Source organism: Artibeus jamaicensis, unplaced genomic scaffold, assembly GCF_021234435.1.
Source record: "Artibeus jamaicensis isolate MK-2021 breed Jamaican fruit bat unplaced genomic scaffold, CSHL_Jam_final contig_264, whole genome shotgun sequence".
Lineage (NCBI taxonomy): Eukaryota > Metazoa > Chordata > Mammalia > Chiroptera > Phyllostomidae > Artibeus > Artibeus jamaicensis.
The window spans coordinates 2,108,458-2,124,707 of record NW_026521576.1 but is presented as its reverse complement, the minus strand read 5'-3'; the positions used below and the strand labels follow the sequence as shown (position 1 = coordinate 2,124,707).

Below are 16,250 nucleotides of genomic sequence, written 5' to 3'. Positions count from 1 at the left end.
AAAAGTATTTCTAAAAGAAAAATTGATAGCAATAGATGCCTACCTCAAGAAAATAAGAAAAATATCAAATTCACAATCTAACCTTTCACCTAAAGAAACTAGAAAAGGAATAACAAATCCTAGAGTAGAAAAAAATAATTAAGGTAAGAGCAGAAATAAAAAACATAGTATCTTAAAATATTACAAAAGATCAATGAAACCAAGTGCTGTTTTTTTTAAAAAGTAAACAAGATTAATAAACCTTTAACCAAATTTATGAAGAAAAAGGGGGAGAGGAACAAAATAAATACAGACAATAAAGAGGAAAAATAACTGACATCACAGAAATACAAAGGATTACAAGAAAATACTACAAATAAGTATATGGTAACAAAAAGGATAATCTGGAAGAAATGAATAAATTCCCAGGAACCTACAAGCTACCAAGACTCAATCAAGATAGACTAGAAGATCTGAACAGACTAATTACATCCAATGAAATTGAAGCAGTAATAAAAAAAACTCTCATACACAAAATTCTGGAAATGTATGACTTCACACATGGATTTTATCAGACTTTCAAAGAAGAACTAACATCTATTCTTCTCAAACTATTTTAAAAAGTTCAAGAGGAAGGAAGATTCTCAAGCTCATTTTATAAAGCCAGCATTATCTTCATGCCAAAACCAGATAGACACTACAAAGAAAGAAAGTTAGGCCAATATCTCTAATGAACATAGATGCAAAAATCCTCAACAAAATATTAGCAAACTGAATTCGTCAATTTATTTAAAAAATAATATGCCACAATCAAGTAGGATTTATTCCTGGGATGCGAGGATGGTTCAATATCTGCAAATCAATAAATGTGATACACCATATAAAGAAAATAAAGGAAAAATCATATTTTCATATAAATATATGCAGAATAAAATCATTTGACAAAATCTAGCATCCATTTATGAAAAAACTCTCAGGAGAGTAAGAATAGAATAAAACATACTTCAGCATAATAAAGGCTGTATATGACAAAACCACAGCTAATACCATACTCAATAGGCAAAAAGTAAAAGCAATTTTCTTATGATTGGAAACAAGACAGGGATGTCACCTTTCACCAGACTTATTCAACACAGTACTGGAAGTTCTAGCCACAGCAACCAGACAATAAAAAGAAATAAAAGGCATACAAATTGGAAAACAAGAGGTAAAACTGTCATTATTTGCAGAAGACATGATACTATATGGAGAGAATTCATAAGATTGCACAAAACAACTAGCAGAAGACATGATATGGGACACAGAGAACCCTAAACATTCCACCAAACAACTACTAGAACTGATAAGTTCAGTAAAGTAGCAGGACACAAAATAAATCAGAAATTATTTCAATTTTTATAAACAGATAATGAAGTATCAGAAAGAGAAATTAAGAAAACAATCCCACTTACAACTGCAAAAAACAAAATACCTAAGAACAAATTTAATCAGGGATGTATAAGACCTATACTCAGAAAAGTATAAAATATTGAAGAATGAAATTTGAAGAAGATACTAACATATGGAAGCATGCTCATGTATAGAAAGAATTAAAGCCATTAAAATGTATGTACCATCCATAACAATCTATGTATTCAATATAATTCTTATCAAAAGCACAAATGGTGTATTTCACAGAACTAGAACAAATAATCCAAAAATGTATATGGAAACACAAAAGACTCAAATGTGACAGCAATCTTGAAAAAGAAAAACACAGTGGGAAGAATCATACTACCTGATATCAAACTGTACTCCAAGGTTATAATAATCCAAATAGCATGATACTGGCATAAAAAGAGACACATAAATTGATGGAACCAAATAGAAAGGCCATAAATAAACCTATGTTTATATGGTCAAGTAATCTATGACAAAGGAAGCAAAAATGTATAATGGGGGGAAGACAGTCTATTCAATAAATGGTTTGGGGAAAATTGGACAGTGCCACACAAAAAGAAAAAAAAGCTAGACCACATTTTTATTCCATATACAACAATAATCTGACAATGGATTAAATACTTCAAAGTAATACCTAAAACCACAAAACTCCTAGAAGAAAGTACAGGGAGTAAAATCGGACACTTCTCTTCACAATATTTTTTCTGATATATCTGCTGGAACAAGGGAATCAAATAAAAAATAAACAAATGAGACTAAATCAAACTGAAATGATTTTGCACAGCAAGCAGTCTGAGGAGCCCTGGCATGTGGGAGATGTGGCTCTGCCTTGGTATTACAAGGACAATCTGGGTGGATGGTCGTGCACATTGGCATGAAAGAGGACCTGGGTGCTGTCTACTGCAGTTCAACTGTGTGCTCCAGGAAGGAAAATCCTCTCAGCAATGTCTGAAGGAAGGAAACTGGAAAGCTTTGAAATACTCATTTTTTGAATGTAAAAGATCAATGTTGGATGTCAGGTCAATATTTAGAGGAAGAAAAAGATATTGATATATACTATGCTGAAACCAAGATGAAAATATCAAAGGATTTTCTCTGGTCTTTAAAACACAGAAACCAAAATAGGAAATATACTTTGATCTTACACCTGTTCAGTAGGACCATGGAACCCCAGAGAGAATGGATGAATTCTGGTTTTGTGTAAAGCAGATGATTTCCTTGCTCTAAGTTATTTTTAGGGGAAAATTTTATTGACTATTTATGAGCAGGAAGCATAATAAATGTGTTTTAATAATTGTTCTAGCCCTGGCTGGTGTAGCTCAGTGGATTGAGTGTGAGCCTGCAAACCAAAGTATCGTGTGGTTCAATTCCCAGTCAGGGCACATGCCTGGGTTGTAGGCCAGTCCCAGCATGGGATGCATGAGAGGCAACAATACATTGATATTTCTCTCCTTCCCTTCCCCTCTAAAGATAAATAAATAAAATAATAAAAACAATAATTGTTCTAAAGCACAAAGATTGTTATTTTCAAGCTTGACTCCTAAACCAAATGACACACTTTGTACATCCTCTGTGAATATTATGAAGGCAACTAATAGGAGGGTTAAAATCAGTAACATGGAGTCTGGGAATAAAATGTCTATCAGGAAAGTTTAGGATAAAGATTTCTTTTATTTAATTTTTCCTATTTAGTTCTAAATTAAATTGTGTTTGATTTCTTGGAGAAAAATAAAATAAAATGTTTTTAAACAGCAAAACTGTCAACAAAAAATATCAACAAAATGAAAAGACACCTACTAAATGGGAGAAGGTGTTAGCTAATGATATGTCCATTAAAGAGTTAATATCCTCAGAATATTCAACACCAGAGAAACAACAATTCAATTAAAAACTGGGCAGAAGACCTGTATAGACACTTCTCCAAAGAAGATACACAGATAGCCAATAGCTGCATGAGAAGTTGTTCAATACCAGTAATCATCAGAGAACTGCAAATAAACATCTCACTGAGATAGTCTCACACCTGTTAAAATGGCTGTCATCAGTATCAACAAACAACAGATGTTGATGATGACTGGGGAAACAGAGACCATATAGTCTGTGCTCTTGGTGGGAATGCAGACTGGTGCAACCACTATAGAAAACAGTGTGAAGATTTCCTCCAAAAATTAAAAATAAAACTGCCTATGACCCAGTGATTCCACTTCAGGGTATAGCTCCAAAGAAACCCAAAACACTAATTTGAAGGGATATATGTTTATTGAAGTATTATTTACAGTAGCGAAAATATGGAAGTAACCAAGTGCCCATCTGTAGACAAGTGGGTAAAAAGTTGTGGTACATATACACTATGAAAAACTAGGCCATAAAAAAAGAATGAAATCTTACTTTTTGTGGCAGCATGAATGGACCTAGAGGTTACTTATATGTGGCCTCTGATGAACAGAATAAATGAAGACAAAATAGAAACAGGCATAAATACAAACAACAGACTGATGATTGACAGAGGGAAGGGGCTTGGGGGACTGGGTGAAAAAAGTAAAGAGATTAAGAAGTACAAATTGGTAGTTACAGAATAATCGCAGAGATGTAAATTACAGCATAAGGAATATAGTCAATCATATCCTAATAGCTATGTATGGGGCCAGGCGGGTACTTGGAATACTGAGGGGACCACTTTAAATAAAATTTATTTATTTAATTGTTCAAGTACAGTTTTCTGTCTTTTACTCCCATCCCATACCACCCCCGCAATGCTCCCCACCTCCCTCTCATTTCACTTTAAAGTATTTAATAGTCTAACCACTAGGCTATACATCTGAAACTAATACAGAATAATATTAAATCTAAACTGTAATTGAAAATAAAAATTTACAATAACTATGGGAAAACTATTAAAATATAGAATAAAAATATTTTTAGAAACATAGTAAAAGGATCTCATGAAAACCTTTGTACCAATAGATGTGAAAAGGTAGATAAAGAGTGACTGATGTCAACAAAACCAAAACAGCACAAATTAACAAAAAATTAAAATTCTGAAAGATTCTATATCATTAAATAAGCTAAATCTATAATTAAATATTTTCTACAAAAAAAGAAACACAGTTTCAAGCCTAGGTGACCTTACCAGTGAATTACACTAAAATTTTAAGAAAGAAATTATACCAAATTTATGCAAACACTTCTAGAGATTAGAAAACAACCAATTGCATCTTTATTTCTTTTATGAGAAAAACATAGCTTGATACCAAATATGACAAAGACATTACAATAGGGGAAAATACAGAATAATTGCCCTCATAAAATAAATTAAAAAGTTTTAAATAAAAAATTGGTAGGCCTGATACAGTTATATTTAAAAATAATAAAAATAAACACAATCAGAAATGAAAGAGAGATTAAAACTGATACCACAGAAATAGAAGGGATTGTAAGAAATTACTATGAAGAACTGTATGCCAAGAAATTTGAAAACCTAGAGGAAATGGACAAATTTCTAGAAAAATATAATCTTCCAAAACTCAATGAAAAAGAAACAGAAAATCTGAACACACCAATAACAACAAATGAAATTGAAGCAGTAATCACAAAACTCCCATCACACAAAAGCCCTGGACCTGATGGTTTCACAGGAGAATTCTACGAAGCATTTAAGGAAGAGCTAACCCCTATTCTCCACAGACTATTTCAAAAAATCCAAAAGGATGGAAAACACTCAAACTCTTTTTATGAACCCAGCATCATCCTAATTCCAAAAACAGTTAGATACAGAACAAAGAAAAAAAAAATTTCAGGCCAATATTGCTGATGAACATAGATGCTAAAATCATCAACAAAATATTGGTAAATTGCATCCATCAATATATCAATAATATCATACACCATGACCAAGTGGGATTCATCCCAGGGATGCAAGGATGATTCAATATTCGCAAATCAGTAAATGTAATATATCACATAAACAAAAGAAAAGACAAAAAACACATGATCATATCAATAGACATAGAAAAAGCTTTTGATAAGGTACAACACCCATTTATGATAAAAACACTCAGCAAAATGGGAATAGGGGGAGCATTCCTCAATATAATAAAGGCCATATATGAAAGACCTACAGCCAACATCATACGCAATGGGCAAAAACTCAAATCTTTTCCACTAAGATCAGGAACAAGACAAGGATGTCCACTTTCACCACTTCTATTCAATATAGTACTGGAAGTTTTGGCCACAGCAATCAGGCAAGAAAAAGAAATAAAAGGCATCCATATAGGAAAGGAGGAAACAAAACTGTCACTGTTTGCAGATGACGTGATAGTGGACCTGGAAAACCTTACAGACTCTACCAAAAAACTGCTCTAACTAAATACTGAATTTGGTAAAACAGCGGGTTACAAAGTCAATATCCAGAAATCAAAGGCATTTTTGTATACCAACAACAAAACAGCAGAAGCAGAAATCAAGGGACAAAATCCCATTCAATATAGCAAAAATAAAAATAAAATATCTGGGAATAAACCTAACCAAGGAGGTAAAAGACCTATATGCAGAAAACTACACAGCACTGAAGAAAGAAATCAAGGAAGACACAAACAAATGGAAACATATACCTTGTTCATGGATTGGAAGAATTCACATCATAAAAATATCCATATTACCCAAAGCAATATACACATTCAATGCAATACCTATTAAAGTACCAATGGCATATTTTACAGACATGGAACAAACACTTCAAAAATTTATATGGAACCATAAACGAGCCCGAATAGCAGCTGCTATTTTGAGAAAAAAGAACAAAGTAGGAGGGATCACAATACCTGATATCAAACTGTATTAAAAGGCCACTGTAACCAAAACAGCCTGGTACTGGAATAAAAACAGGCACATAGGCCAATGGAACAGAACAGAGAGCCCAGAAATAAACCCAACTCTGTACAGTCAATTAATATTCGACAAAGGGGTAATAACATAAAATGTAGTAAAGACAGCCTCTTGAGCAAATGGTGCTGGGAGAACTGGAGAGCTACATGTAAAAAAAATGAAACTTGAGCACCAACTTACACCATACACCAAAATAAATTAAAGGTGGAAAAAGACTTAAATATAAGCTGTGACACCATTAAAGTCATAGAGGAGAACATTTGCAGGAAAATCTCAGATATTTCACACAGCAACATTTTTACTGATATGTCCCCTAGAACAAGGAATATAAAGGAAAGAATAAACAAATGGAATCTCATCAAAATAAAAAGCTTCTGCGTGGCTAAAGTAAACAGTGTTAAATTTAAAAGACAACCAACTGTATGGGAAAATATATCTGCCAATGATACCTCAGACAAAGGTTTAATCTCCAAAATATACAAAGAACTTACACAACTCCACTCTAAGAAGACAAATAACCCAATTAAAAAATGGGAAAAGGACTTGAACAGAAACTTCTCCAAGAAAGACATACAGAGGATACAGAGACACATGAAAAGATGCTCAATATTGCTAGCCATCAGAGAGATGCAAATTGAAACCACAATGAGATACCACTTTACACTGGTCAGAATGGCTATCATAAACAAAGCAACAAACAACAAATGTTGGAGAGGGTGTGGGGAAAAGGGGCCCCTAGTTCACTGTTGGTGGGATTGCAGACTGGTACAACCATTATGGAAAACAGTATGGAATTTTCTCAGAAAAATAAAAATCAACCTGCCTTTTGACCCAGCAATTCCACTGCTAGGATTATATCCTAAGAATCCTAAAACATCAGTTTCAAATAACCTATGCACCCCAATGTGCATAGCAGCACAATTTACAACAGCCAAGAGTTGGAAGCAACCTAGGTGCCCATCAGTAAATGAATGGATCGAAAAATTGTGGTACATATATAGAATGGAATTCTATGCAACAGAGAGAAAGAAGGAGCTACTACCCTTTGCAACAACATGGATGGAACCGGAAAGCATTATGCTGAGTGAAATAGGCCAGGTGCTGAAAGACAAATACCATATGATGTCACCTTTAACAGGAAGCTAAACAACAAAACAAACAAGCAAGCAGAAAAAAAAAACCAAAAAACAAAGACACTGAAATAGAGAACAAGGGGATAGTGACCAGAGGGGAGAAGGAAGGGAAGTTAAGGGGAAAAATGGGGAGGGATTTGGAGGAACAAGTATGAAGGACACAAAGACAAGAACTAAGGGGGGCAGAAATGGGAGGGAGGTGGGGAGCACGGGGCAGGATGGGCTGCGAAGGGAGAAATAGACAGAAAACTATACTTGAAAAATAAATAAAATTAAAAAAAATTAAAAAATATCATAGCAGGGTTGAGCTAAGATTGCAATGATGGTTAAAGTTTGTTAATCAGTCAACATAATTAATGAGATTAAAAGATATCTTTTACACTATATTAATAGATAGAAAAATGCATAAGAAAAAGTTAACATCCATTCCTTTTTCAAAAAGAAAGCACTCCTTGTTGGGAACTGCCCTGCCTAGTTTCAGGAGCTGTAACCCCCTGATGGCTAAGGCTGAGTGAGCAACCTTCAGACCATAAGCCACAAAGGAGACAAAGCTTATCTCCCTGGCAGGAGCGCCACTTCTTCTTCTTTTTTTCATAACTGGCCCCCAATGCTTGATCAGTTAGCCAATGATGAATAGATCCCCCAAGGTGGAATGACCTAAGACAGAAATGATCACGTGGAGGCCCCAGGGAAGGACTTGGGAGGGCTATGGAGAGAGGGGGTGATGGACCCTCACCCCCCGGCTTTGACAAAGTCTGAGTTCTCAGTCTGTCTGCAAGAAGTCTCCTAAATTTCCTGGCTATCTTGCCTCCTCTGCCTGATTTAGGCCTGAAACAATGACAGAGGGTGGTGCAGCCCTGTGATGGAAACGGCGGGCTCCCTGGGTGATCAGGCCTGAGAAAAAATATGTAAAATCCTGTGAAACCTGCTTTGCTAAGAATGCTCTTAGTTAAATGATAAAGGCCTAAGCTGGAAATGAGTTTGTTTCCCAAAGTTTTGTAGCCTCTTAGCTGATAGACCCTGACACAGAAGAAGCCCTAATGGTTCTTTGTATGCTATCTACTGTTTGATCCTTACTGCCTGACAATGATTAATGAGCTATACCTGTATTCCTGTGCAAATTAAACCCAATAAAAGCCTGTCTAGGTGAGGGTCAGCCCTCTCTCTCCATGAGAGTGGCCAGGTCGTTCTGAGGCACTCCCCCCTTGAGGGAGTAGCCATTCTGTCCCTTTTCCTCCACAGGACTCGGTAGTCTGTGTGAATTTGTCCCATGTCTTATCCATGACACTGGGGGCACTGCCAGCTGGTGTCTTCATTAACTCCTAGCAAGCTAGTAACAGAAAAGAATGCCCATAACCTGACCTACAGCAAACGTCAGACAATTATAAAATGTTAAAGTCTTACTCCTCTGAGATCCAGAAGAGACATGGACAATTTGACATTATGCTTGAGAATCTTACTAGTGCAATATGGCAAAAAATATATAAATTAAATATATTTATAAGTGAAATGCATTTTACAAAAATAAAAGAATTATAAACATAAATACACTATTTTCAGACAACATACTTGGGTTTGTAGAAAATAGAGATAAATCTACAAGTAAATTATTAGATTTGTTTTAAGTGTACTTAGCAAGAATGATGAATATAAGGCCAAAAAGCCAATTGTATTACTGTAAATTAACATAAAGTTTGAAAGTAAAGTAACATTATAAATCATCATACATCAGCAAATACATCAAATGAAACAAAATAATGCCACAACAAACTATCAGTTCAGGCACTAATGATGAAAATAAAAAATTACTTAAATGGAGTGGTATACCATGTTTATGGATTTAAAAATTCAGTAGTGCAAAGAGGCCAATACTCATCAAAATTATTCCTAAATTCAACACCATACAAATTAAAATACCAAACAATTTTAGTAAAAATTATCAAGGTGATTCCAAAATTTACATGTAAATCTAGACAGAATTAACCAAGAAAATATTGAAGAAAAACAACAAACTTTCTCAAGTATTAAGATGTATGAAAAATCTGTATTAATTAAGACAGTACAAAAATTGGCATCAGGAAAACCAAGTACATAAATGGAAGAAACTAGATAGTACAAAAAGACACCCACACATATCAATATATAGAGATTTGATTTACTACAAAAGTAGAACTCCAACTCAGTGAAGAGATAATGTGCTTAGTAAATTGTGATGAGTCAAACAACAGCATGGAAAACAAATCAAAACAAAGAAAAAACCCTTGACCCCTTCCCTCATACTATTTTTTAAATTCAACTCTAGTTGGATTGTAGATCTAAATGAGAAATAACATAATTTCTTAAGTGCAATGTAAGAGAATAACTTTAAAATATTGTCAGGACAGATTTTAAAAGAAACACAACAGAAAAATAAGCATGAAGGAAAGGATTGATAAATTGGATTACATTTAAAATTAAGTTCTCTTTACCAATGAAGAGAGTGAAAAGGCAGTTCACAAAATGGCAAAAGATATTTGCAATATAAGAAACCAAAATAGCATTCGGAATATTTAAAGAACTCCTACAAATCAATCAAAAGACTGAATAGATAACCAGGCAAGGAATTTGAACAGGCATATGACAAAAATGAATATTCAAATGGAAAATAAACTTTATTAATCTGTAAGGAAATAAAAATTAAAACATAATGATATTACTACACACCAACAACAAAAGTTGATATCGCACCTTGTAATATGCCCTCATGCTTACTGATGCTTGCTATAGTCAGGAATTCTGCCAGGAGTTTCATATATCTTAACTAATTAATTTCTAATAACCATTTAGGTATTATTTTTCCCATTTAGGAAGCAATTAAATTGCTAGCTTAAAGTGCTACTGCTAGTACCAATAGATAGACATTGCAAGTTAAATCTACCCAACTTCAAAACTCACAAATGAGCACACACTGCACTCACTCCAATGTGCAGGCAATTACAATCTTCTCTAATATACTAGTACATGTAACAGTGCTTTGGCCCTCCACCCGGATTCTCTCTCTGTCATCGACAAGCCCCTGAGGCTGCACACCTGGAGGGCTGTCTCTCAAGGTAGATCAACAGATCCAAAGACTTGGTGCCTTTGTGAACATCTGTCAGCCATGGGCAATAGAAGTTAAAGGATGAATATTCCCTATTTTCTGCCTGGGGTGGATCACTTGAAGCACATTCCACATTGTCTTCCTGAAGTCCCAACAAGACTGAGCCCTGGCTTTCCTCCCATTCCCACCCTCCTCCCACTCCTCAACTGGCCTAACTGGAATCACTTTCTAGATAAACCACCTGCTGTACTGTTCTTGGCTCAAAGCCTGTGTAGGATCCCGATACAAGAATCCAACCTTACATAAAGATAATTACCAACTCCCTACATGCCACATTATGTCTTTTTAATATTAATTGTATAAATTAAATAATGTGCATTATTTAATATAAATAATACCAAGACCACATTATTCGTTGTGTATTGAAGGAATAAGAATCATCTATCAAGTTATTTTCTTTTTTTCCCAAAATACTTCCTCCAGAAGTTTGCCACATGTCTGAAATTTTAATGACTAAAATTTACTATTTTGGCATTAAAGGAGTAGTTTTTAAACTTTTAAAAGTAACACAGATTTTTTTTTAAAAAAATTAGCAAAACACCAATATATAATCTAGGAAAAAAACAGACTCTCGAAAAAAAGAGGTAGGGGCTCAGAGTTCTGTGTCCTGGACATTCACTCCATTAACATACCTCTAGAGAGCCCATAGCTTTGGGGTATAAAGTCGGAACAGCTCTGTACTTCAGAACTGACTTCCCCCAAAATTCTTTTTTAAATGTGATACATCTAAGAAAAGTAACGCCCTAATTTGTCAAGTATAAGACTCCAAAGGAAAGGGAGAGCATTTGATTATAGTGTTGATGGGACTACATCCAGGAGCTGTGTTCTCCCTCTGCACCTAATAACCATGCAGGATTAGTATTGGCATTAACCACTTACAGATATAAATAAAGGCTGGATGTTAAGAAACATGCCCAAGATAGCACAGATGATAAAATAGGAACTATTCTTTGCAATTTCAAAGCTCATACAATTTACATAATTTGCAAAAAAGAAAGTCAGCTATTAGCAGAATCAGGGGTAAAAAAAAGCAACTAACTATATTTTTATTGTAGTAACCGAGAAAAGATGGAATAAAAATTAAGCCAGAATATTTCAGCTGAAGAGAATGTACCAAGAACTCAGAGGTGACATGTAGGGAAAGCCCTCCTTCCATCTCTCCACCCCAGCCAAGGTTTGGAAGGCAGGTAAGAAAAAAAGGGCACAGTGAGTTCAATGTCTACATTTTTATGTGTTTGCATCCACCTAGTCTATATATACCTGCTCTCTGCACCCTGTGTGCACACTTGGTCCTTGGAATACCCTGCCCTAGCTGCAGTGATTTGAATGAACTGGTAAAAAGTGTCAAGTAACAAAAATTCAGATCTGTAGAGAATTTTTATAAAAGTTTATTTGAGCCAAACTGAGGACACATCAGGAAAAAAAATTTCAGATGCTCTGCAGAATAGCAGTTTTCAGTTTCTTTTACACATTTGGGATTAAAGAGTGCATGACCATGGAAGAATGCAGGACAATTAACAAGATTTTTTTCTCCTTTGAGAGTGGTTATTCCTTTCAGAGGTCTGGAAAAAAAAAGTGTGTTAACCTAGATGGACAAAATCAATGGACAGGGCCGGCTTAAAAACCTTTTACTGAAGAAGTTATAGACCTGGGGTATGACTACTCACTATGACCTGCCCAGTTACAAATTTATGATCAGATCACCTTGTGAGGTTACTTTCAGTCACCGGACCTGTCAGATTTATTATAGAGCCCCTTTTTATACACACACACACACACACACACACACACACAAACAGAGACAGCAGGGAGACAAGTAAGGACTAACAGCAATAGTCCACACAAGAAGCACTAGTGGCTTGGATACGACTGTGGAAATAAAGAGAAGTGTGAAGAACGGGTATGTGGAAGAAAAAGGGGTTCTACAGAAAGTAAGCTCTCAGGGTGAGGGTGTTAAGGTCTGAAATCTCAATATGTCATTAAAGTTGATACAGAGAGATCTGATCAGATCCCAGGGAGAGTAGAGAGAGGCCATAAGAGGAGGTTGCCTGAGGTGATGGTAAACCATCTAGGATAAGTTTTGCTGAGAAGCTGAATGCATCCAGAGTACATGGAATGATGAGCCAGAAGATTTAAAGTACAAGGAGGGCAGAGACTGGTTCTCTGATTCTCTTCCTCGAGGATGCTTTGATGACCATGCTGTAGCTACCTGTGTTTCCCAAAGGATAGTGTTTGGGATGAGAGAAGAAACTCTGAGCACAGTTTAGGATTGGGCTGGCCTGGCGGGGGGAGGCAGGGTTATTCTTCTCTGGGTGTTCTAGAGGGGACAGGCTCTGAGGCAGAAGCCTGCCATTCTTCCAAGATTGTGTAGGTTTTGTATCTTATGTTGACTTAGTTTTTAGACTAATCCTATAGAAATAAGATAGTTAAAACTAACAAGGAGGATGCTAGGGAAACTCAAGAGTTAAAGATTTTAGCCTTAATTGATAGGTTTAAGTGATTAAAGCTGTAACTCAAGCATTAGCATTTAGCCTTAATTGGTTGGCTTAAATGACTAATGTCCGTGAAAAGCTGTTACTCCACAATTCTGAAGCTTTTGAATAAAGACTATTTTTCTTTATCACAAAACTTTCCTTTGCCTCTGGAATTTTTCTAGTGGGTAGTGGCAGGCAGCAGGACCCCACTTGCTGTTTCATAACAAAACTACTAGAAATAACTTTGTGGTGTTCTAGAAGAGTCCATGGGACACCTCAAAAGATTTTTTGTTATGTTAAATTGCATGGGAAGCATTATATAATAAGTAGAAAAGCACCTTTATGTTGTATGGGTAGACAATGGTTATAAATTAGACAAACACTCGGGGCTGTGAGAAATGCAAAATGACCACTCGCTTCTTCACGGCTCTCTGGCAAAACCCAGTTTTTTGTTTGTTTGTTTGTTTGTTTGTTTGTTACATTTCTTCATCGTAGTCCATTTAAGCTGGTCTTAAATTATATGAAGGAGCCTATGAGCTGATATTATTTAAAGAAGACATCTTAACACTCTTGCCAAGGTTTGAAAAAGTTACTTCAAGAAAATGACAAATTGCTCCTTCCTTTCACAGCAAGCTCCCAGGAGATAAAGACTTTAGGTTTCATTTATAGCAAAAGACAGAAAATAAAAGACACTCTCCAATCGTGGTGGGAGGAAACTTATCAGTTGCTTAATTATGAATGGATATCTACCCTTGTATCTGACAACAGACATTAAAAATCTCCCCTAGCAGGAGAAGCTGCTGACACCAGAGGAAGACAACTACCCAAGACATCAACAAGGCCTGTATACCTATGGATTAATGTTGAACTCAGAAATCATTTTGTTTGATCGTCCTTACTTGTTTGGCTTTTTCTATATAGTCCAACTGTTTATCCTTACTGAAGATGCATAAGATAATTGTTAATACTATTTTATGGCTTAAGTATATATTATACTTGATGCAAAATACAGAAAAATGAAACAGAAGGCAAAATTCAGACCATGATAGTTTACAGGGTAGAAATGATCCAACAAAGGCCATAAGCCCTGACTGTCTTCCATTTACTGACCTTCTTTTTGGGAAAATTTACCTTCAATTTACATCCCATGGTTACAGTATTACCGCATTTTCCATCATCCACCATTTCAACACACAACTTTAATACTAAGACTTCCTAAGAATGAGCCTTCCTAGCACTGTGAGACTACATTATCTGACCAAAAGGTTGGTCATTAATGCATCCTTCAAATTTATTTATGGCTAAAAAGGGGAATTGTGGATAAAAAGAGGGCACTATAATAAACCAAACTGAAAGTAACCTCGCAGTATGATTTGATTATAAATTTCTGACTGGGCAGGTCCTGGTAAGTAGTCATGCTTCAGGCATATAACTTCCTTAGTAAAAGGTTTATCTTTGCCCTAAGCAAGCCCTAGTCATTGTTTTTTTCACATCTAGGATTAACATACCTTTTAAATAAGCATAACTACCCTAAAAAGAGCACATAATCTTTTTAACCACCCTGTAATCTAACCCCTTTCTCACTTCCATCTCTGAAGTCTTCCTTACTTTCCCTCCCTAATCTCAAATGTGTAAAAGAAATTGTAAAACTGTTATTCTCTAAAGCATTTTAGATCTTTGCTTCCTAACAATTGTCCATTTGAGCTCAAATAAAATCTTATAAAATTCTTTACAGGTTTGAATCTCTCTCATATTGACAGATACAATTTGGAGATAGAATTGAGTCAAGAATGCATGTGATAATGTGTATGGAAGGCTGGATTGGGAATGCTGTAGAAAGAACAGTTGAGGGGAGATGAATATAAGAGTTCTGTTTTTTTCTGGATGCTCCCAGGCATATGTGTAAAGACATCATAGGCAGTTGACAGTGGCTGCAGAGAAAGAAAGGTCAAGAAAAATTTGTTAAGAAGGATGATATTTAACGAGCAGAGGAAGAAAAGTAGTGATGCAGGAGAAAGAAATGGAGATAGTTACTTGAGCAAAGGTTTTCATGAAAAGTTGAGGTTTTAGAGCAGTGGTACCTAACCTTTTTGGCACCTGAGACTGATTTCATAGAAGACAATTTTTCCAGGCACCAGGGTTGCAGGGGTGGTACAAGAGGCAGAGCCCCTAAAACAGGTGGTAATTACCCTCCTAAAACAGGTGGTAATATGAACAGAATTCAAAGACCTGGAGGAGGAAGGTTGGGGACCCCTGTTTTAGGGAAACCAAAATACAAGTGCACCACAGAGTACATATTAGCCTTTTAAAGTAGCATGGTTTTATCCACCATACCAAGAAATATGTGAGAATTCAGGTGACTGGTAGACTTACTGGTGCACATTGAGGGAGTTTAATCTTGTTTGACATTTCTCATAGGAAGGCAAGGAAGGTGGTGAGACTAGAATTGTTACTGACTAGCAAGTGGGGTCCTGCTGCCTGCCACTACCCACTAGAAAAATTCCAGAGGCAAAGGAAAGTTTTGTGATAAAGAAAAATAGTCTTTATTCAAAAGCTTCAGAATTGTGGAGTAACAGCTTTTCACGGACATTAGTCATTTAAGCCAACCAATTAAGGCTAAATGCTAATGCTTGAGTTACAGCTTTAATCACTTAAACCTATCAATTAAGGCTAAAATCTTTAACTCTTGAGTTTCCCTAGCATCCTCCTTGTTAGTTTTAACTATCTTATTTCTATAGGATTAGTCTAAAAACTAAGTCAACATAAGATACAAAACCTACACAACCTTGGAAGAATGGCAGGCTTCTGCCTCAGAGCCTGTCCCCTCTAGAACACCCAGAGAAGAATAACCCTGCCTCCCCCCGCCAGGCCAGCCCAATCCTAAGCTGTGCTCAGAGTTTCTTCTCTCATCCCAAACACTATCCTTTGGGAAACACAGGTAGCTACAGCATGGTCATCAAAGCATCCTCGAGGAAGAGAATCAGAGAACCAGTCTCTGCCCTCCTTGTACTTTAAATCTTCTGGCTCATCATTCCATGTACTCTGGATGCATTCAGCTTCTCAGCAAAACTTATCCTAGATGGTTTACCATCACCTCAGGCAACCTCCTCTTATGGCCTCTCTCTACTCTCCCTGGGATCTGATCAGATGTCTTTGTATTACAATGAGGAGGAGAGAGTGAAGCCAGAGTGGGAGTAC

General features: G+C 35.9%; 1 protein-coding gene across 1 annotated transcript; it reads left to right on the top strand.

Moving 5' to 3' along the window:
• The first annotated feature begins 2,189 nt into the window (after positions 1-2,189).
• On the top strand, positions 2,190-2,469 carry LOC119035630 (cytochrome c oxidase assembly factor 5-like). The gene is given in 3 exon segments (XM_037127020.2): positions 2,190-2,288; positions 2,291-2,309; positions 2,312-2,469. Coding segments are annotated over 3 exon segments (276 nt in total).
• Positions 2,470-16,250: the final 13,781 nt, after the last annotated feature.